Source organism: Drosophila kikkawai, chromosome 3R, assembly GCF_030179895.1.
Source record: "Drosophila kikkawai strain 14028-0561.14 chromosome 3R, DkikHiC1v2, whole genome shotgun sequence".
In the NCBI taxonomy this organism is placed as follows: Eukaryota; Metazoa; Arthropoda; class Insecta; order Diptera; family Drosophilidae; genus Drosophila; species Drosophila kikkawai.
This window is the reverse complement of record NC_091731.1, coordinates 21,870,447-21,892,034: the sequence shown is the minus strand read 5'-3', so window position 1 is coordinate 21,892,034 and position 21,588 is coordinate 21,870,447. Positions and strand designations below refer to the sequence as shown.

The window sequence follows — 21,588 nt, the reverse complement described above, 5'->3', positions numbered from 1 at the left end:
TTGTATGTTTCCCCCTCTGCTTTCTCTATAATTTGAAACTCCCCTGCGGAAATGCCGCCATAAAAAAATAACTTGCACAGCAGGAACCCAACCCAACCCAAACCAATTCAATCCAACTTATTCCTAACCTATCCCATAAAACCCAAACCCAAAGCTAAACCCAAACCGAATGCGTGTCCAGGTCCCAAGTTGGAATAGAACCCCCAAACACCTTTCCATATATATTTTTCCCTTCACGCGGTGCATTCATTTTGTTTTGAGTTAGATAACCAAAAGGGGAAAGTCTGTATACACAGAGAAAAACAATTATATTTAAGTGATATTTTTCAATTATATTTAAAACATGATTATTTGAGAATTTTTGTTATACTTGAAATCAAATATTTATGAGAATTAAAAAGGTTCTACTTGTAAGCCTAAAAGAAATCAAGTTTTACCAAAAAATAGTAAATTAAAAATTTCACAAAATATTTATAAATATATAGACTTAATGCAAAAAATCTTTAATATTTAATAGTCACACAAATACTTTCTAGGGCTTTTAAAGCCTTTTATAAATAATTTTTTATATTTATTTCCCTTTTATATTTCAAATTGAACGAAACAAGTGTAGTGCACCTAAAACGCTTTTTCCTTATTTTTTCTTCTTGTGTTTTTTGACCCTAATGGGGTTGTTTAATAACAACAAAACAATACAGAAGATGCAAAGGGGCAGATCAATAAGCCCATTGCGAAAACAGGGCCAATAGAAAATGCCCAACCCTGGAGGAGGTGGCGTTGTTAACCCCTTAAGCTTTCAAATTAGTGAATGCAAAAAGTGCGTAAGAAGCAGGACACACACATATACACCTTCCCATACATACATATATTTACGTATACACCGACTGGTCATTGGCCTCAAAAACCCCGCTGAAGAACAGGAAAGAAAAAAGCGGAAGAGGAAGTATGGGAAAAAATATATATATATAAATATACTATATATAAAGGATGGGGAAGAAAATGAATCCAGCCAAACAACTTGTGAGCTCAGGGGTTAAGAGTAAGCGTGTGTGTGTGTGTTGGCCTTTTTTTCGAATGAAATTTTCAAAACGAAATTAAAATTTTACGCATTTGCAGCGCATTCGCACAACAAACACACACACATACACACAGGGGCCCAAGGATATACAGGATACAGTCATGCGAATATGTGGAGTACTCCTTTGGTCATAACTCAACTGGCTCACACACATTTACGTAATTAAGGCCTACCCAAAAGCACTTCAGACTTTCCCCCAACCCCCAACCACCGACCCAGAGCCAAGTCCCAATTCCGAATCCAATTGCAAACCCAATCCAAGTCTAGCACATTCTACGGTTGTTAAACTACGGGACTTTTGCCTCCATTATTGGCAACACCCTCAACCCCACCCCCGCCCTCACACTCACACTTACACTCACCTATGACTGCCCGCTCCTCAGGACCTCCACAACGTCCACCACCACGACCAGCTGCCAATCAAATTGTGCTCTATACAAATTGTTCGCTGCATTTTTGATTCCATTTTCGCCATGGCATCGACTGGGCCAAATAACTTTCGATGCATTTTTTATTTACGCATTTTCATTTTCTCCTTGATGGATGCAGTGAGGAAAATTGGGGGTAATATTGGGTATTTATTTCAAACTTGGCTTAAATCTCACTTGAAATTAAGTTATCTAAGATCTCACTTCAAGTGTCTAGAAATTTATTGAATTTGTTCACAGATTTCCATATTCTTTTATATATATGTAAAAATGTTTAATTAAAACTAAATATATTGCATTTTATTGCAATTTCCAAGTTACGTTTCTTATGTCTGTTTACATTTATATTATCTCTCTTTTTCACCGCTAGAAAAATGGTTTATTAAGTTCCTAAAATTCTAAAAAATGTATTAAAATAATCACAAAATAATCCCTTTTCAAAAATAATATAAATAACGCTCTAAGTTTATTTTACCGTGTACCCATGCGTGTTTCTGTAGCTCCTCCTCGAGGCTTATGCTCAATTAGAGCTCTTCATATCGAGCGGTCAGCAATTAAACCATTTTCCAAGCCATTTAAACCTATCCCGAAACGAATCGAATTGTAATTGAATGTTCCACAATAACCCCCAACTCTGCCACCCTAGAACCGAAACAGATTTCCTGTGGAAGAGGTGTACCTACGTGGCAACTAGACAGCGACAGCTACTTGCAACTTGCAACTTGACCTAGACCAAAGCCGCTTACGTTGACGCGTCAAGTTTTGTCATGGCTAATACCAAACTAACGATGGCTTTTTGACATTTCCCGTTGCTATTTTTTTACTATTTTCACAGCCGTTTCTGTTGTTGTTTTTTTATTTTTCGTCACTAGAATTTGTGTGGCTTCATTGGATTGGCTTTTGGCCAAAAGGTTGGAGTGGGAATTCGGTTTGTGCACAGAAATCGAGTTGGATTTATGCATGTAAAGCCGGAAAGGAGTAGCCGGACATGTGGGAAGAGCTATAAAAACGATGTCCGGGGGGATGTTGGGAAAATGTAATCGTAGAGGAAAAGTTGTTTTGTAGTTAGGTGGAAATGGGAAATGGTTTGGCTAAGAAGTTATGGCAGAGAAGGGTAATTTAAGATAGCTAAAACCCTTAAATCTTGGTAGTTTTGGAATTCATTTTATATGTAAAATTCTCCTTGTAAAAATATTAAAAATTTATAGCTTAAATGGGCTAACCCAACGTATACGTAATATTTCACAAAACTGATTACTCAATTAAGAAATTTGCCACTTAAAACTCACATACGAAAATGGAAAATACCCCTAAGTACCTCTTGGCAAAACCCTAATGCTCCTGTGATTTATCAAAACAAAAAAGTAAACCTCAAAAACCCACAGAGTCACGGCCAAGGCCTTTGATCAAGCGCTGCTGCCAAGAAAGAGTCATCATCCGAACGGCAGAGCATCAGCCACAACTGCAGCGAATAATGTGCCATAAGAAATCCCAATAGAATCGGAGGATATAGTGGGTCTTGGGGGGGAGGGGCATAAAGGCGAGGCTTTAAAATGACGCCTGTCCCTGTTTTGTTTTCTCTACATTATTTTATTTTGTTTTTGTTGTGCTTTGGGTAACATAATCGGTCACTGACTTGGTGCATTTGGCGTGGTAATTCGAGAACTCTTTGCGCTGCCCCTTTGCCGGTGGTTGCGGGTGGTCAGGGAGAAGGAGGAGGTCAGGATGGACGAGGAGGAGGTACCAGAACAGCAGCGGATCTTGAACCAGAACAGATGAGATCGTATCCCATCCGATTCGATTCGGTACAGTCTTACAGTCCTACCGCAATCAAATTGAAATTGCGCCGAAAACCAAAAGGCCACAGACCATGTACAACAATTTATCACTTTTTGTGTTTGTTAGTGTTTGAGTTGTGGTGATTTTTGAATACTCTACTTTGAGAAAAAGAGATTTTGAATTGTTTATAGTCAGAAAACAAATAGAGGTAACTTTTTCTATACTCCAGTGAATGATTATAATTACACACTTAGTTTTATGAAAATGTTGGATTATTTTCTGTGGGAGAAAAAATAAATCTGGATTTTATTCTACACTTTAAATAAAATATATTTAGTAATTATATATTTAATCATATTTTTCCCTAAAATAAAAATAATATAAACAAAAAATACATACAAAAATTATTGAAATATTTATGAAAACCGTTTTATAAATGCAAGACTAAGGCAATTTTGTTTACCAATTTGTTTGCTTCCTCAGCCACCCCACATTCTACTATATTTAATATAGTTCACCTATTAAAAACCATTATTAAAAGATCGTAAAATTTTAACCAATATCCTAAGTTTCCTTCCACTTAGCACTTACGATTTAGAGTAATTCAGCATGTCAGTATTAACATAAAAATCACGCTGCGATGCCCGACAACTGGGCAGGGTAAGACTTCAGGATTTCAAGAGCAGAAGAACAAGAACTCGAACGCCAAGAGAAGGAAACACATTTTCGGTTTCATTTGGGAAAAGAGACAGAGAGCTACATCGATCGAACTGCAGAAAGAGACGGCTAGAAATGCCAACCGGCTGCAAGACTTCACTTTCGTGCTAAATTATATCATCGTCGTCTCCAAATTGCACACACACACACACAAACACACCGAATTCGGTGGGGTGTGGTGGGGCTTCGGGGGTCTAAATGCGATATAGGGGAGCCAACTTGTAAAGGCAACAAGTTTTCCGCAGGCTCTTTGCTCCTCTCATCACACAGAGAAGAATTTTTGGGGTTTTATATTAAATAAAACAATGTGTAAATAAAGACTAGAAAAGTGGTTTTTTAAAATTTGAAATCTTAAATTCAACTTTAAAAATTATTATAAAATATTTTTACTGTTATTAGAAAGAGAAAGATCTTAGAAATTGAAGAAAATTAGTACAAAGTATAAGAAAAAAGTTATTACAATTTAAATTCTTGTAAAAATTAGTAAGAAAATAATAATAAATACAAAAATAGTTTTAAAAATTTTAAATTACTGTCAATAAAGATCTAAGAATCACTAGGAAGACACGTAATAATAAATGGAAATACTAAGAAAAGGGTATTTGAATACAAAAGGAAACTCTGTTTTAGATGATTTAAAAAACTAGGAATGTCTTATTAATTAATCCTAAAAAGAATACTCCTCATTTTTCATGCCATAGACTATTCATTTCTGATTTATTTATTAAATCTACTCTTTAAAATATTGTTTCAAGTATTATTTTATGGAAATAGTTCCCAAAAACCTAATAATTTCTCATTATCTTTGGTAAGGACATACTTAGTTATATTTCTCTCTCTGTACCGCCTCGAGCTGCCTTATTTTTTTTTGGGCGCACACTCACATTTTGTCGCTGCCTCATTCTCTTCTGTGGGCCTTGTTCTTCCAATCCACCGATCCGCTCCAGGCCCCTCAGCCCCTCTCCGGACGTCGCCAGGCATATTCGTCAATTTTTGTGCGCATGCAATTTACGCAGCGCGGCGAAGGAACTGCAAAAAAACCAAACTGAACCGCAGAATACGAAAAACCTTGAGTACGGTCAGTGACCAGAAAAAATGCATAAACATTTTTGTATTCTCTTCCCTTTCTTCTTTTGGTTCGAGCAAGGAGGGGCTGGGAAGAGGGGCACCAGGAGCCAGAGTTCACCGGCAGCAGAGTCTTCGTTTTCGTTTTCGTCTTCGTCGGTTTTTGTTTTTTTCTTTTTTTGCAGCCAGTCAATTGCAAATTTTCGGAAATTCTGCGAAGAATGAAGAAGGGGTTGTTGCTGGTTGGGAGAAAAGCGGTAGGAAGAGAGCAGAAAACAGCCAGTGAGGCACGTACGATCGGACGGATGGGATACCCACACCCGATCTTTTCCACCGAATATGGGTACCTCGTAAGTGAATGGGTTTAAGGGGTGTATTAGTTGAAAAATCAAAATATTTCTTAGGGTTTTTAAATTGGTTTTTAATACGTTTTAATAAATTATAGTAATTTTTGTGGAGGATTTATAAAATATATTATATTTATTGGAGGACTTCACTAGATTTTCCGGAGTAGTGTTTTATTTAATGTTTTTTATTATTTTTTACTAACAATAATTGAATTTTTTTAACTGAATTACATTGTCTTAGGGTCTAACATTATTATTCAAGTATTTAATCTTATTCTATAAGGCAGTGGTGACCACAGTCCTGACCCACAAGACGCCTTACCTCTCCGCCGGGCCTCTGTTTCAGACTTCCTAAGTTCAGCCTCAGATATATTTTTTCAATATAACAAAATATGTTTAGTTATTATTTTTCTCATATCTAGTTCCTTTCTTCCATTTCCTTTACTTAAATAATATTTTAAAATATAAAAGTATTTCCTGGGCACCCCTGCTCTAGTCCTAGGGTATCAACTAGTCGCATTCCTCACCCATCCACTTTTCGGCTGGCGTGGGCTCGTCTGCGGATGGCCAAAGCATGTGCACAAGGGGCTGCCTTAATGGCCAACGTATTTTTGGCAGACGCTACGCACACACATTTGGGGGATATATTATACACCCGAGTGTGCAGTGTATAGTGTGTGAGTGTGTTTGTTGTTTGTGCATTCCTGGCACAGCCCCAGCCGGTTTGCCTCAGCACTTTGATGTGCGAAGGAGATCGGGATAGGGCAAGGCAGCCAGGCAGCCAGCCAGCAATAAGTCTGTCGATCCACTGCCATAATTTTTGTTTATTTTTTGTTTTGCTCGGCACTTTTTTCGGGCTCCCCCTTGTGTGTGTTTTCAGGAGGCCCCCTCCACCTCTCTCTCCCCTCCGATCTTTTCAATTATCAAGGACAAATGTGCGTTGAACTTGATCTCGCTTTTCATTGCCTTGGCTCTGTTGCTCTTGCTCTTGCTCTTGGTCTTGGTCCCATTTTCTGCAGATGCATATATAGCGTATTTCGCACATGCAGTTCCCTATTCTACTTATGTTTACACGAATCCAATTTTAAATTTAGAACTTCGTGTCTGGCCTGGGCCCGGCCCCCCCGAAAAAGTCATCGTAAAATCGGTTGCTTTAATGCTGCAAACGCTGATTAGGATCCAGATAGGAGTTCAGCCAGCAATTAAGAATCATAATTTATCTGCCAGTCTCTCAGTCCCCCTAAGAATTCTGGCCATAAGAAAGCCAACAAATGGGCCGGCAGCAGAATCAAATTTCTGTTGCCATTTTAGTCCATGATTTGAGCAGGTTGTCCGAAAAAAATACAGCGGCTTGCACCATTTGGGGGGACTCGTAAAAATGTATCCCAGAGCCCAGAACACAGAACCCATATCCCAGGTGTCTTCCACAGACAGACGCTCTGTCTGACAGAACCGAAACTCCACACAATCCAATCCAAGCCAAGATGCAATGCCGTCGAGGTGGAGTCGGAGGCTGCAAGGTGGATTAAGTTGTTATGCCAGGCATTAGCAAAGGTGTTGCTCAGCCAGGCAGCTGTTTGGGAAAGCCTCTTCCAGTGGGTATATGGGTTTGGGTAGTGAGTTTGCTTAAAATAAGGGAAAAATAATTTAGATTTAAGGTATCATGTAGATTTAAGCCTTCTTTTTAGGCCCTATTTTGCAAGAATTTTATTAAAAATAAGAAATAATCTAGAGAATATATTAAATCTGTACAAAATTATTTTATAAAATGAATTTCACAGAATTTATTCTCTATTTTCCTAACTCAACAAACTTCAAACTTCGTTTAGGCCATATTTTACTCTTGAATCTCTCTCCACCTTAAACTTTGTTGCACCTTTGGTGTCCAAATGAGACTGTGGTGGCTGGCATGCCACAGGTGAGGCCTTTCTCGATGGTAAATTGTTTTGATAGAGCCACAAAATCAAGGAAATCCACACAAACACTCACACACCAAGAAGCAAACCCAACCTGGCCCAATCCATAAGCCCGCCTAATGGTGTGTGTCCTAAGTCATTAGGGATAGCAGTTAGATAGCCAGTTTCTACTCATTCTGGCCATGGCCATGGCAAGCGATGGGTACAGCAACATTAATGGGCACAATAGAATGTCTGGCATTCATCAACCCTATAAGCCAACTCATCAGCAACGATTTTTGTAGCATTTTTAAGTTAATTTACCCAACAGGAAAAACATTCTAGATTCCTGTCGCCATCCCAGAAGTCTCCATCTCCATTGCCATCGCCATCTTCATCTCCATCTCCGTTTCCATCTTCATCAACGTTTCTAGTGTCTAACTAAAAATCTTCCTCTGCATTCGATCATTTATGGCATTTTATTTGGCGCGTCAGCAAATGTTGCTAAGCAATTTATTTATGACATTTTTTGTTGTTGCTGCTACTGCTGTTTAAACGCTGCGCGCCACATTTGCCAACTCGGGATCGTGCGGCAATGTGTGGCACAAAAAAAAAAAAGAAAAAAAATCAGTAAAAGAAAAAAGTAAATAAATAAAGAAACTGGCCGCATGACGCGTCCAAAACGCGCGACAACTCAAATCTTGTAATAGCCGCAGCCGCAACATGACAAGAGACTCAAGTTCCATATTCATTAGTTGCAAAAAAATACAAAAAAAAAAAAAACGAAGCTAGCAAAACTAGGAACGACGAGGAGCTACAGTAAAAGCCATGATCATCAGGCAACTAAATGTGGCTAATGACTGCCAAGGTGTCTTGGCTAAATACGCTTGATTTTCTGGCCCCCATAAACATAAAAATCATAACAAATTCTGTACTTTTCCCTTGGCAAATTGAATCAGTTTTCCATCATTTTTAAACGATCTTTAAATTTAAATTTAAAAAAGAAAATCAAATGGGAACAGGAAAATCAAGAGGGGAGACCACCAAATCACGGGCAAAAAACTAAAAAATATTGTAGTGAAAATCAAGCTCAAGTAAGGCAAGGAAAAACCTGATTTTTCCTTTCGGCCCAGCGCCAGCCAGCCAGCATCGGAGCCAAGGGGCCGGATATGGCCAAATTGCTAGGGTTCCCGGTCGCCGGTAATTGGCATTGCCAATGCCAATGCCAGCAACAACAAGCACTGAAATTGCAATAGCCACAAAAACAAAAAAGATAAAAACAAATGTCAGGAGAACAACGACAATTTTTTTCGTGTTTGAGTAGTTTTTAGCAAAAATAAATATGAGTCCACGGCTCTGGACCTCTGGCTTAGGGTTTCCTATCTCTCTCAATCTCTGGGATCTGGCTTTTAGTAGGTTTTTTGTATGGCTGTTATACCCTTACCTTTTGGGGTATTTTTGTTAGGATAAAGATTAAGATTTTTACTTTATTTGATGATTAATAAAAAAATTAGGTAATTATAACCCGTTTATGGTTTAGTATTTACTATTAAGTTAATCATACATTCTTAAAGGGGTTTCTTAGTAAGAGAAAGAAAGAATCCGGACTGATAAATACAAATCCTTACAAATCCTTGTACCTTTTCTTTATATTTTCCTTACAAAGAGTATCAAGTGTTCCGTAATTTCTGCCAGCTTCCATTTTTTTCCAAACTTTTTTAGGCAGCGACAAACGCCAGGGAAGACAGATGTGCGACATTGCAATTTGTTACAGTTGCAGTCGCATTAACGTTCTGCCAACGGGTTGGCAGAGGCAAGGAGAGGCTGCATTTTAGCCAGGTTCTGACTTGGAGTCGGAGTTTGAGGCAGGGCCTGTGGGTTTGAGGCTTGGGAAGAGAGCGGCTGGGAGCAGTGGCAATAGCAACCTAAATATTTTAATGCCCCTGCCACATTGATGGTTCGCTTTTTGCTGATGATGTTGCTGCTGCTGCTGCTGCTGTTGCTACTTCTCTGGCAATTAACATTTTTTGCGTGCACAAATATTTTTTGACTTGGGAGAAAGAAGGCAGTTACAGCGCGGCAGATGCACATGAAATTCACAACAGAAGCGGTTGCTGCAGTTGCATGAAACTCAAACAAATTAAACCTACAACAAAAACACGGCATAATACTCCGTCGAACAAAAAAAAAAAAAAGAAAGAAATACATGAAAAAACAGCAACAATTGACTCTGGGCCTGGCTGGAAACGTAACGAAATATGTTAAAATGCAACCAAGTGAGTAAATTGTGTGCAAAGGGGGAGGAGGAGGAGGCGGCAGCAGAACTGTTTATGTAGCTCACCCACTCAGACACACAAACACACACACACACACGCAGGCACGCACACACTTGGGCACTTCATAAACTAAGCAAATTATTATTTAAAAGCCCAACCCGAGGAAGGGGGGTCTCATGGAGCCTTGGGTTCGGCTTTGGGCACTGCACTTGTACAAAAATTATGCACAAATTGTTTTAATTACGCGCTGCCGCAGCTTGTGGCCTTTAGAGGGAGGGGGTGTGGCAGCCAGAAGGGGGAGGCATCATCAGCAACAGCAGGCTGTGGCAAAAAACTTTGGGAAAATTGTTGCCCAATTGCATTCCGTTTGATGAATTTGGTACCCTATTTTTAGTGACCAGATTAGCTACATTTTAGCCCAAAAAAGGTAAAAAGTACTGGAAAAATAATTAAAATTCTAAACAGATTACCGTAATTATTAAGATAAGACAATAATACACAAAATAATACACTGAAAACATTAAATTATTAAGCTAAAGGAGTCTCTTATACACCAGATAATTTTTAATAATTATTTCCAAGAACCAAAAGAATACTTTTTTAATTTTTTGTATATTTCTTATGTATTATTTAATATTTAATTTATTATTTTTGCTTATTATACTAGTTTTTTTCTTACCAAAAAAGCTATTATCTTATAATAGCTTCCTGCTACTTCTTTGAAAAATCTTTCCTGAAAAATCTCCCTGGTTGTGTGGCTTTTGTTTGTTTTTTTTTTTTTTTTTTTTAATTCTATTATTTTTAATTATATATAGCTATATAGAAACTGCTCAAGTTCGTCGCTTAGAACATGGTTGGGGGGAGTTATAGCTGTAAGCCAACGGCAAAAATGGGAGCCACCCATTTGATGGTACCGCGTTCTCTGCCACTCCACCTGCACCTCTGTCCTACTACAAGTGCCTTAAAAAATATTTTCACTTTACATTTTTTGCGTGTGAAGGGTTTAGGGGATAGGGGTGAGGAAGGGGGGCTAAGAGGGTGGTAGGAGGAGGAGGAGGGAGAAGCGGTTAGCGAACGCAGCCAAGATACACAGACAATGTTGCTTTGCCGCTAAGGCCTGATAATTACCAGGTTGTTGTTGTAAAGCTACTCCCCTCAACCTTTTCCCCCTAAATTTATGTTGCCTTTGCATGCACACACCGTTGTGTGAGAGTGTGTGTATGCAGAGAGAGAAATTATGGCAACTAAAATGGGTAATGTTCATTTTTATTTTATATAATCTTATATTTTTGCCTTTTTTTGTATATAAAAAAATTATATTAAATATAAATAGAATATTTTCAGCAAAAGGGATATTTTTTCTTTTAAAGAAATTTTTATAAACAGAAATTCTAAATTTCTTAAAAATTATTACAAAAATAAAACAAAGGAAAGCTAGAATTTTTTGTAATATAACTCAAACAAGAAAAGTTCCTTTAAATCTCTTTTAAACCCTACCAAAAATTAATTTAAAAAAATCAATAAATACAATTTGATTAATTTAATCAATTCCCCATTTTCTCAGTGTATTTCTGAGTGGCTATAGAAGTCAAGTCAATCTTTTAGACTGTTTTTACATAATTATAACAACGAGCTACCTCCAGAGCCGCTGCTGCGCTGATGATGCTTCTTCAGCTGCCATTTTATTGTTTTCATTTCTCGTACTCTTTTTTTTCTGTAATATTTTGTGTTTAGCATTTTTTCATCGCCGCAACAGTAGCGGCAATTTAAATGCCTAAACAATAATTTGTGCATAATTCTGGGCCGGGGTTATTGTTTTTGGTTAATGCACGCCCAGCCCCGAGTCAGTCATGCCAAGATCTCCTCTCGCTCTGCCCGACCTGGCAATTACGTTATGCAAATCTTTTGGGCCCCAATTAGAGCACTTCCTCTGCTGCTGTTACTCGCAGTGGCAAGGATCCGATCCCCTTGGGGCGATTCACAAGACAAAAAGCCACAATATCCGTTTGCTATTAGAGAGGTCCGCCATACACCATAGATTTTGTCCATATTTCACGCACTTTACGCAACGCGTTTTGGGAAAGACGAATGGAATGGAAATGGCAGTGCAAAAAGCGTACGAATAGGCCCTGGTTTCCGGTTTCCGGCGGCAAAGATATGGTCGAAAATTTACTGCCTGCCAAGAACTATTCGCGGAACCTTCAACTTTTCCAAGGCGCCAAAGGCACGCACAAAAATCCCCGCAAAAAGTACAGTTGTGCTGTAAATTTGCTCACTCAAGGCTCTCCTTCGCCAGGGTGGGGAGTGAGGGGTGAGCAAAAATATCGATAAACTGTGCAGCAACGCCCACAAATCCCAATCCCAAACTGCGTACATTTTATTTATTTATGTATATTATAAATTTTACATACACATCATTACGTAAGGGCAGAATGCGTTAACTCTTTTTATGCGGTGCCTTTGAGGGGTTCCAATTTACGCACAATGAAGAAGCAAGTTTTGTGGGCGTTTTCAATGGTCAGAGGGTGGGGGGCCGATACCTATACCTACCCGGGTAATTTTTAGCTTCCGTTTTGCCGTTGCGGTTGCCTATTTGGGCATGGGACCGAACCACCTGAAGTGCCCCCGCTCCCACCGCCCCCCCATCAGCCGTGTGCATGCGTGAAAATTTTTCCACCACATCGATTACTTTACGCAAATTAGTGCGTAGATATTTTGCAAAAATGTTCTATAAATAATTCAGTTTGGTTCGGTTCAGTTTGATGTGCGGGTAATCGCTGTAATACGAGTGCCGTGTTGCCTTAGAACAGGTCAGTTGACTTGACCAATGGCTGGAAATTGGGATTGGGGTTGGGGGTTTACAGGGGGTTTCCTTTTACCTATTGACGCTTCACTTGATATAAACACTTAATTTAGTAGATTTATGCAATTTTCAGGTTGATATTGGGGAGCTAGGGAGCCTTTCTGTACTTGTAATAATTCCCTGAGGAAGAGGTAAGTGGAAGAGATTGTTTTTTGTTTTGAATTTATATCATTATCTTTACGATTATTTAACATTACAAGTCCTTCGATAATGATGTTTAACCTTAAAGGATAATTAATCGAAACCAGTTGGCAACCCAACTGTCTTTCTTTGGAGACCCAAAACCCTTTTGTTAAAATAATTAAAAGACATTTTACATTTATATGTAAAATATATTACAAGTATGTATTTCAAATACTTGTTATTTAAGCTTTAGCGAATATTTTTCTCCTTAAATAATGGATCAGTAAGATCGATGAAATCAAAATCATGGCTCTTCTTCTTTGTTTATTAATCCAACCACTTCCGAAATCGAACTATAAATATTTTTCAGATATTTCAGCACTTTATCATTTTGCCATTTTCCCTTCCAACGACATTTCCGGCAATATTTATCCTCTGGAAACTGCTTTTTAGGGAACCATGGATCCTCAGTGACATCACCAGCCAATTTCCTATTGAAGTAATTGTGGGCTCTCCACAGCCAGAGGATCTCCTCGTCATGGGTCTTCACATCCTCGATCTGATGTTCCTGAACGTAGAACCAGAAATTTAGATAGCACTCTGAGCAATTCATAAAGTGGTGGACATATCCATGAAGTGTCCAAAGAACAGCTCCGGGCTGAAAGAGTTCCGGAGAAAAGGATGATTGCACTGTCCAATAGTGGAATAGATTCCAGAGGGAACAGTTGAAGCCCCGCAATCCGGACTGAGAACCTAAGCAGCCAATGTAGTCGTCTCCTATGTAGTTTTCTGTTGCAAACTCATCGTCATTAGCTAAACCCTTAAAATATTCTTGTGATACCTCTGTTTGGGATTTTATAAACCTATTTATATTTTTTATATTGGCTTTTCCTTTTTTGTATTTGTAGAGGGGATTAAAGTTGTCCAGGAGAGCCATAATATTCTGCAGAACAATCAGTTCTTTCCCTTTGAAAACTGGCACCTGCACAAGTTGAACTCTGAGAATATGATCGATAGCCCGTTCTAAGTCGACCAAATATGTCACATGCGAAGTACTATTAGCAATGAGTTTTATCTTCCAAGAGGGAACTGTGGACTCGGGTTGATTTTTGCAAGAGCTAAAGGTGAGTAGGTTGAAGATCACCAGTGACCACCATGTGGCTGAAGTTAGGGTCTTTCGGTATAGTTCCATCTCCAGATGACTCTCTTCAAAAGCTAAAGTGAAGGCAGTTTTTAAAGGGTTATATTAATAATGTAACCGATGCGAATTGATGTGAAATTTCGATTCTGTTCAGACATTTTAGGGTAATGATTATGATTTTATGGTATTAATTCTACTTTCTGTATGTTAAAGATACATTTTATTTAGTAAGAACTTTAAAAAAGTGCAAAAACGCTTACAAATATCGTAAATATTAAACGCTAAGTAAGAATAATTATCCAAGGATTATTCAATTATATCCCTGAGCAGTGGGAAGACCATAAAAGCTCAGGTTCCCTCTATCGTAGATCGTTTTCAAATACTTGAGCACCTCTTCCCTCTGCCACTCGGAGCTATTGTTGCTGGACCGGCAGGTGGGGCAATCCTCTTCGCTGGGAAACTGCAACTTGGGAAACTTTGGATCCTCGGTGGAGTCACTGGCCACTCGCTGATTGACCTCATTGTGGGCCTCCCACAGCCAGAGGATCTCCTCGTCGTGGCTCTTGACCGAAGCCAGGCGTCGCCGCTTGGCCATCTCCTGGAAGTGCCTCGAGCAGTCCGAACAGCCAAAGAAGTACTTGGCAAAACCATGAATGGTCAAGAGGACAGAGCCAGGCTTAAAGTAGTACGGCGGCTTGGCCGCCTCCACGGTGAGGAAGTGGAAAAGTGTCCACAGCGAGCAGGTGAATCCGCGCAGGAAGGGACGCGAGGCAATGCAGCCAACGTAACGCCTTGCCTTGAATATTTTCTTCAGTGGCTTCTCCAGGGATTCTACTGTTTCGGCTAACTGAACTCCTGTCATGGTCTTGGCCTTGCTCAGGGAACCTCGGAGGTTTTTCAGCAGCTGCTGACCATCCTTATTCAATGGATTGAGGTAACTGACCACGGTAATGATATTCTTCAGGGCGGTCAAGTTATTGCCCTCGAGGAACGGCGGCTTGGGTAGCTCGATGTGGAGAAGTTTGTCGATGGCCTGCTCCAGATCGGCTCGATAGACTCGCCTTGGTGGCTTCAGCACCTCCGTTATGATGGCCTGATTCTGTTGATCCAAGAACTCAGTCATATTCGAAGCCTCGACGATAGGTAGTGGTGGCTCTGGTTGGTAATTGAGAGACTGAAGGTACTCCCCCAGAACAGCGGCATAGGCTTTACTTGTATCCTCGGCGCTTGTCAGACTCTTGGCTTTTCCTTCATGATCAATGATGGCCAACTTTAGGGAGGTGTCCTTCAGGCCAAAGTTGGCAAACACAGCAGGATCCTCTACAATACGCACCTCCAGCTCTTTGTAAGGCAAGAGTTCCAGCAGCGTGTCCCTGCCTATCAGGGAATCCTTAGGCTGAAACACCAGAGCAATGAACTGCACTGGAGAACCAAGAGCTATGTGCCTCTTAAAGAGAGTCTCCGCATTATCATCCTTCTTCAGGGGTGCAAAGTTTGGCTGCTCATTGCGGGATATAAAGTCGGCCAGCGTTGTGGTTATTACCTGGGGATCCTGGCTGGGTATATCCAAGCCCAGGCTATGATTGTGTTTGTAGGAGTCCAAGGCAAAGTAACGCAATGTGGGCGTCTGACGGATGTCAAACTCCCGACACACGTCCACATTCCTCTCCTGGGCACAGTCCACGCCATAGATCCGGAGGATAGAGTTCCACTTGTACAGGTCACGGGCCAGGCCCTTGAAGATCGGGGCAAAGCGTTGGCAGTCGCCGCAAAAGGTGTTGAGGAACTGCACCAGCTTGCTTTTGTCGCCATCCATTTCGAGTGCCTTTCTCAGTGACTCACTGTCCAGCATTTTCACATTGTCCGACTCGCTGTAGAGACTGACCTCGTTGGGTGACTTTCTGTCATTGATTCGGCTGCTGGCCAAGACCGTAGACAGCAGGCAGAGCGGCAGCACCAGGAGCAGCACCTGGCTGAAGTTCAGTGTCGAACTCATTTCACACACAAACGATGCGATGCTCACCAGTCAAATGGGTCGCCACAACTGATTTAAAGGCAGGGGCTCTTTAGTAATTATAGTCGCGTTTCGGTTCGAGGTGCTTAATCCTCCAATCTCCCCCATCCCCCAGGTCGTGAGTTCTCTCAAAACAGGTTTTATTTTCAATTTGATGACTCTGCCATCTATTCTAGACACCCACAAATATACATTTATGTTATTGATTTGTTTCCGCCAAGCGGAGAGGTGAGCCACTCGTTTCAGGTAAGTTCGAGGCGAGGCAGGAATTCCTATGAAACAATTCACTGAGAATTTAAGTATTTCAAGGAAATGATAATGAATTAAATTAGTGAAATTAATTAATAATAATTTATTAATTTGTTGTAAGTAATAAAAACAATAAGCTAACATTTGGTTTATCATAAATGCATTTCAGTAATTTAAGTATTTTTGTTTGCTTCCAAGGAATCGCTTGAGTTGAGGCACTTGGGGAAGTTCTTCTCCATGGGAAACCGAATCCTGATAGGAAAAAGCTTTTATAAGTCTTTAAAATGTTATAATCGTATCCTTTGAGTAGCAACTTTCCCAAATAATTTAAGCCTTAGAAAAGTAGGTCACAACTCTTTCTAATTGTAAAAACCCAAAGCACAACCACATTCTCCTCCTGCACGAGGCTCAAGGAACAGTTTCAAACGATGTTACTCCACTTAATCAGATCTTGAAATAGGAAAACATTATAGGAAACCTTTATATACCTGCTACAGTGTGTCATCACAATTAGTTTCACTTTATTTCTAATGAAATTAAAGATTATGTCATGCCAGGTAATAATAAGATTTCCGCGAAATAATTTGTTAAAATACAAACAGAAAATAAACCGCAGATAAAAAATTAAATTTAGTATTTCAAGATCTACATAACTTGATTGATGGAATGCTAAACTGGCACAATAATTGAGGGAGAGTCAAAGTTTGAAACAAACTCGTTGAGCGTGATTTGTTTACATAATTCCATGAATTTTGTTAGCTCTAGTGCTCTCAGAGATCACTTTTATTCATTTCTTGTTATGCTCGTTTTACGATCTTTGTATAACAGAAAAACCAAGTGGGTTAGAGATGACTTGACAAGATTTCAGACGAGAAAAGCTGTGGAAAATTCCCTAAATAAAACTTTAGGATTCAAGACTCTACTGTAGTGTTTAGTGCCAAATAAATGTATGGTTTTCTTTATTTTAAACAAATGTTATTAGTGTTTTTATAATGATTAAAGTACTATTTAGGGCTAACTTAAAAAGTGTGCACTTATTCAAACACAAAGTGGTATTCCACAATCTGTGGTATCTTTCCCTTTTCGGTATAATATCCAACCTAATTAAATGAAATTGACACTAAACAAGTGTGCTTTTAGTTATCAAAATCCCATTCAAATGCCCACACACACACAAGAGGCATGTAAACCCGAAAACCGACCACCAGGACACAACGAGCTAAATGGTCCTTTAGCCACACATTCAACAAGTTTGGCAGTGTAGTTTACACCCAAAAGTGACCGAAATATCTGATGGGAAAATATGCAAAAACTTTTGCGTAACCGGTCTCATTGGTCTCATTTACATCCGAGGGGGATTCCGGGGCTAACCACAGTTGACGTCACCGGATTATGGCCCAGAGAGCAGATGAAACAAGACAAGCGCCACTCGAAACTTTCCTCGTCAAAGTTCTGTGTTTCGGGAGCGAAGGCAAGCAGCCTCAAACGCAGCTTAAAACTTTTTGGCAACAGTTTATGCCCCCAGAACAGAACATCATCACTGCCACAAGCTGGCCAACTTTCATCTGGCTAATTTAATTGCAACGAATCCTGGAGGCTGTTGTTCTCCCTGCCACTGGGCATATTTTAAGGGCAAATTAAGTGTGAAAAGGTGTTGCAGTGGAAAGCGTTTAAAGATTTATTAGGAATTTTAAGGGGAAGATTATGAAGGTTTATTAAGAATTTTAAGATTTTTAGTTTAGGCCTATAAAATAATTACTGCATTGTAACATTAAATATAAAACTATTATTAATTTCCTAAAATATTTGAAAGACTCCTAGGAAAATACCAATAATAGAACATTGCACATTGAAAATTAATAAAAAATCCTCTATGCAAATCCTTGAATAATGAGTTAATAGCCACACCCCTATTCCCCCCACTCTACAAATATTTCTGCAACATTTATGCCTGGCTTGCATTTTGTTTAATTAGACTCTGGACCATTTCCTATAACCGCAACAATTGTCGCACAAACTTTCAATCAGCAAAAAATGTGAAAAAACCAAAACACAATGAATAGCTGGGCAAACATATCCGAGGGGAGGTGAGGATGCCCCAAACCCATATCCAGGACAACTGATACTGATAATCAACAATGCGCTGACTGACATGAACAATGTAGCAAATCGGTTTGCAAATCAGGCATCAGTTGCTACTGTGGCAGAAAATGGAGCCAACTCCCTCGCTCAGTCACTCAAACATGATGGCAGTCGTCGTCGTCGTCGTCAGTAAAAATTGCGTAAAATACAAATATTGTGCCAGACTCATTCCACGTTTTGTTTTTTTACCCATTTCTCGATTCATTTTTTTGTTTTCGTTGCTGTTTTGTTCTTGCGCCAGGATGCACTGCGTAGGCAGTGATGATGGAATGAGGGGATAAGGCTGAGAAGTCCATCAAAACGATTTGAATGCGTCGCTGACGTTGATGAGTTTGAGTGAAAAGCGGCAGCGTATGGCAGGATTGAGAGGATGGGGCACACGGATTGAAGAGGATGGTGGCACAAACAACGAGCCAAGTTCGTCAATCAAAAGCTAAACCGAAATCTCCTCATGCGTGGAACGTGGAACAGAGTGAGAGAGCTGGCATAACGGCCAAAGGATGATGCAGGATTCAGGAGTACACTAAGGGAAAATATATTTTTTTAAAAAGAAAGTATATTATAGTGACTTTACATTAAGCTAAATTTCAGATAAAGATCCTTAGGATGTAATAGAATTTGAGCTACGATTAGAGGAAATTCCTTAGTAATTATTAAGAAATATGAAGGACAATTTGAAAGGAAGTATGATGGTACTTTTGTTGATGACCTACTTAAGTCTTTATTAAGTTAGTTTATATATTTTTTATTATTATTAGTATTTATTATATAAATGAAGAACATCCTTCTATCCCTATATAAGTATCACTAAATTAACGACAGACTAAAGCAGGTTCTACTTAAAGACCTTCTAAGTTCTTACACATTTTTCATTAATTTAAAATCTATGTAATACTTTTCCTAATTTCCTGCTTATCAACTAATTTTATTATTAATTATTTATATTTTTGTAGCCCCATATTTCTCCCTCTGCATCCCCGGATGAGACCTCGTTCGAGGATGCGTTTTTCTGTTTGTTTTGTTTTAATTTTCTCGATTCCGTTTTTTTTTCGCCTGACTTTTCCCTTTTTCCGCTGCTCTACTCCCAACCCCTCATTTTTCCAGCGTTTCTATTTTTTTTCGTTATTTGAAAAACCCTTCAGCTGGTGAATTGTTGCCATGTTTTTATTGTTGTTGAGTTTGGTTTAGTTTGTGCCGCTCTAAGCGGTGGCAGCAGTAACCAGCTACCAGTTAGCAGTTGGCATTACCAGTAGCCAGGAGACAGTATATGTTTGCGTTAGCCCACTTGGCCGTGTGTGTGTGTGTGTGTGAGGGAAACGCATTTGACATTTCATCGGATGACTGTCTGAAATCGCCGCTGATGATTTGATGCGTTTCCCTGTGTGCGTAGGTTAGGGGATGCTGTGAGGGAATGCTGAGAGGGGTTGCCGTATGGGGGGGGAGCTGCAACAATGCCCTGAAATTCGCATTGTTAGCAAAACACTACACTGCAAAATGAACGGGCCAAAGTGCCAAGCTAAGGCAGGAACACTGTGAGAAAAAAATACATTTATGAAAGTATAAATTATTATATATGAAAATACAAATGTCAAGATTAATTTTTCTTTACTTTTTTTTCTAAAATATAAACTTATCTTACTACAATTTTTCCAGCTTAATATTTCTTGAAAATATGTTTAAAAAACAATAATTCAAAGGAAGAAATACCCATCATCATTCATCTATTTATTTCTCCCAGTGCACACGCATACTTGACAAGTCGCCAAACCCAACCAAACCCAAACGAACCGAACCAATTCTAACCATAAAACCCCCCTTTTGGCCATGCCGCCCCAGCTTTTACTTCCGCTTTTAATTAAAAATAAAAAATATGTATACTCAGCCATAGCAAAAAAAAGAAAATAAATAAAAACGAGGATTCGCAACCAAACCAAACAATAACCCGCTTTGGTAGAGGGGAAAAATTCACAATTATTTGCGTACAAAAAGGCTAAAAAAAAACCAAGAGAGAAATTGAAAAACCACATCACATCGGGTTGGTCCTGCAGGCAGCTAAATGTGGATGCGTATCTCGCAGATACGCACTTTGGTTAGGATGCACTCGGCAAAGAGGGAGGCCAGAGGTGGAGGAGGTGAAGTACAGTGCAGAGAGTCCTGGGCAGGACAGCGGCAGAGGCTCTTAATTTGTCTGCAAAAGCAGCAAACTAATGAAAATTACGCAATTTGAAAAAATGGAAAAAGTTTTTGAACCGGTAGCAGGGGAGGAAAGGTGGTGGCGGGGTGGCTTAGGTGAGCGGAAAGGTTGGGTGGTTAATGAGAAGGTGGAGCAGGTGTATTGGTAGACAGGACATAGGTAAAAGTTAGGGTTTGATGGACTTGTAATGGAACTGGAGAGCCTTAGGATTATATTTTAAATAGACAATTATTAGAAATTTATCATGAGATACTTTAAAAAAAAAATATTAATACAATATTTGGACAGACTGACTATATTTTAAGTCATAAAAAATTATTTTAAAATATCTTACAAACTTTAAAAACTTTTTTTTAATGAACTTGTTAATGCAAATCATATATGAAAGAATATACCCTATCTGACCCCTTACTTTTCCACCTCGAACTGTTTAGTAAAACCCAACTAGGACCCTTTATTTGCCTGCATTAGCAAACAGGACATTATATCCAGACGTGGGCAAACTCAAATCGAATTAAAACAAACAATTTTAGTTGATTTTTTTCGCATAAATTTCACAGAGCCCGTCAGCTTTGTTTAACCGCAAAGCCACAAACAGTGGAGACTAATCTAAATAGGCTTAATAATTGCGCGAATAATAAAACTGGAGGGAATCTGAATTGAAATGAATACAGCAGACACAACAGGTACATAGTTCCCAGCTCGCTGGCAGGCCATTTAAAATGCGTTTGTGTAATTGATGATGTACAAAAGTCGCATCGAAGATGATGATGCCTCATTAAAATGCACTTAATTAAAATGCAATGGCAAAATCAACAGCAACTGCAGCAGCAACAATTGCCACAGCAGCAGCACCAGCATTTACGACGAAATCCAGTTTGCTTTTCGATAGAAAAACCAGCAGACGAAAAACTACAAGACAACTTAAGGCCAAAGTCAAAGCCTGGCCAGGAGAGGAGTGGAGTGGAGAATCGAGCAAAACGCCAAGAATGAAGAGTGTCGCATCTGATGAATATGGAACTTGCAACTTGACTTTGACTTTGGCTTCTGCTCCCAGCCCCGTTCTGTTGCAACTATTTCGTTGCGTTGCAGAAATTGCTGCACGAATCCGCCGTAGAGGCGGCGGCAGTCGGATCGGGATCGGGATGCTATATCCCCCCAGCCCATACCCATACCCATTCACATCCACAACCACATCGATGTCGCAGCCAACCCAAGCTCTCTGGCCAGCAAAAAATGTCATAAATAAATTGCTTAGCAACATTCACTGACGCGCC

General features: G+C 39.5%; 2 protein-coding genes across 2 annotated transcripts; both read right to left on the bottom strand.

Moving 5' to 3' along the window:
* Positions 1 to 12,875: 12,875 nt before the first annotated feature.
* LOC108073281 (sulfhydryl oxidase 2-like) lies at positions 12,876 to 13,763 on the bottom strand. The gene has a single exon (XM_017164836.1). It carries the CDS (start codon positions 13,761 to 13,763, stop codon positions 12,876 to 12,878), a length of 888 nt encoding a protein of 295 aa, XP_017020325.1.
* Positions 13,764 to 13,883: 120 nt separating this feature from the next.
* LOC108073570 (sulfhydryl oxidase 2-like) lies at positions 13,884 to 15,883 on the bottom strand. Its single transcript, XM_017165256.3, has one exon. It carries the CDS (start codon positions 15,706 to 15,708, stop codon positions 14,023 to 14,025), a length of 1,686 nt encoding a protein of 561 aa, XP_017020745.1. The 5' UTR covers positions 15,709 to 15,883; the 3' UTR covers positions 13,884 to 14,022.
* Between the last annotated feature and the right edge of the window lie 5,705 nt (positions 15,884 to 21,588).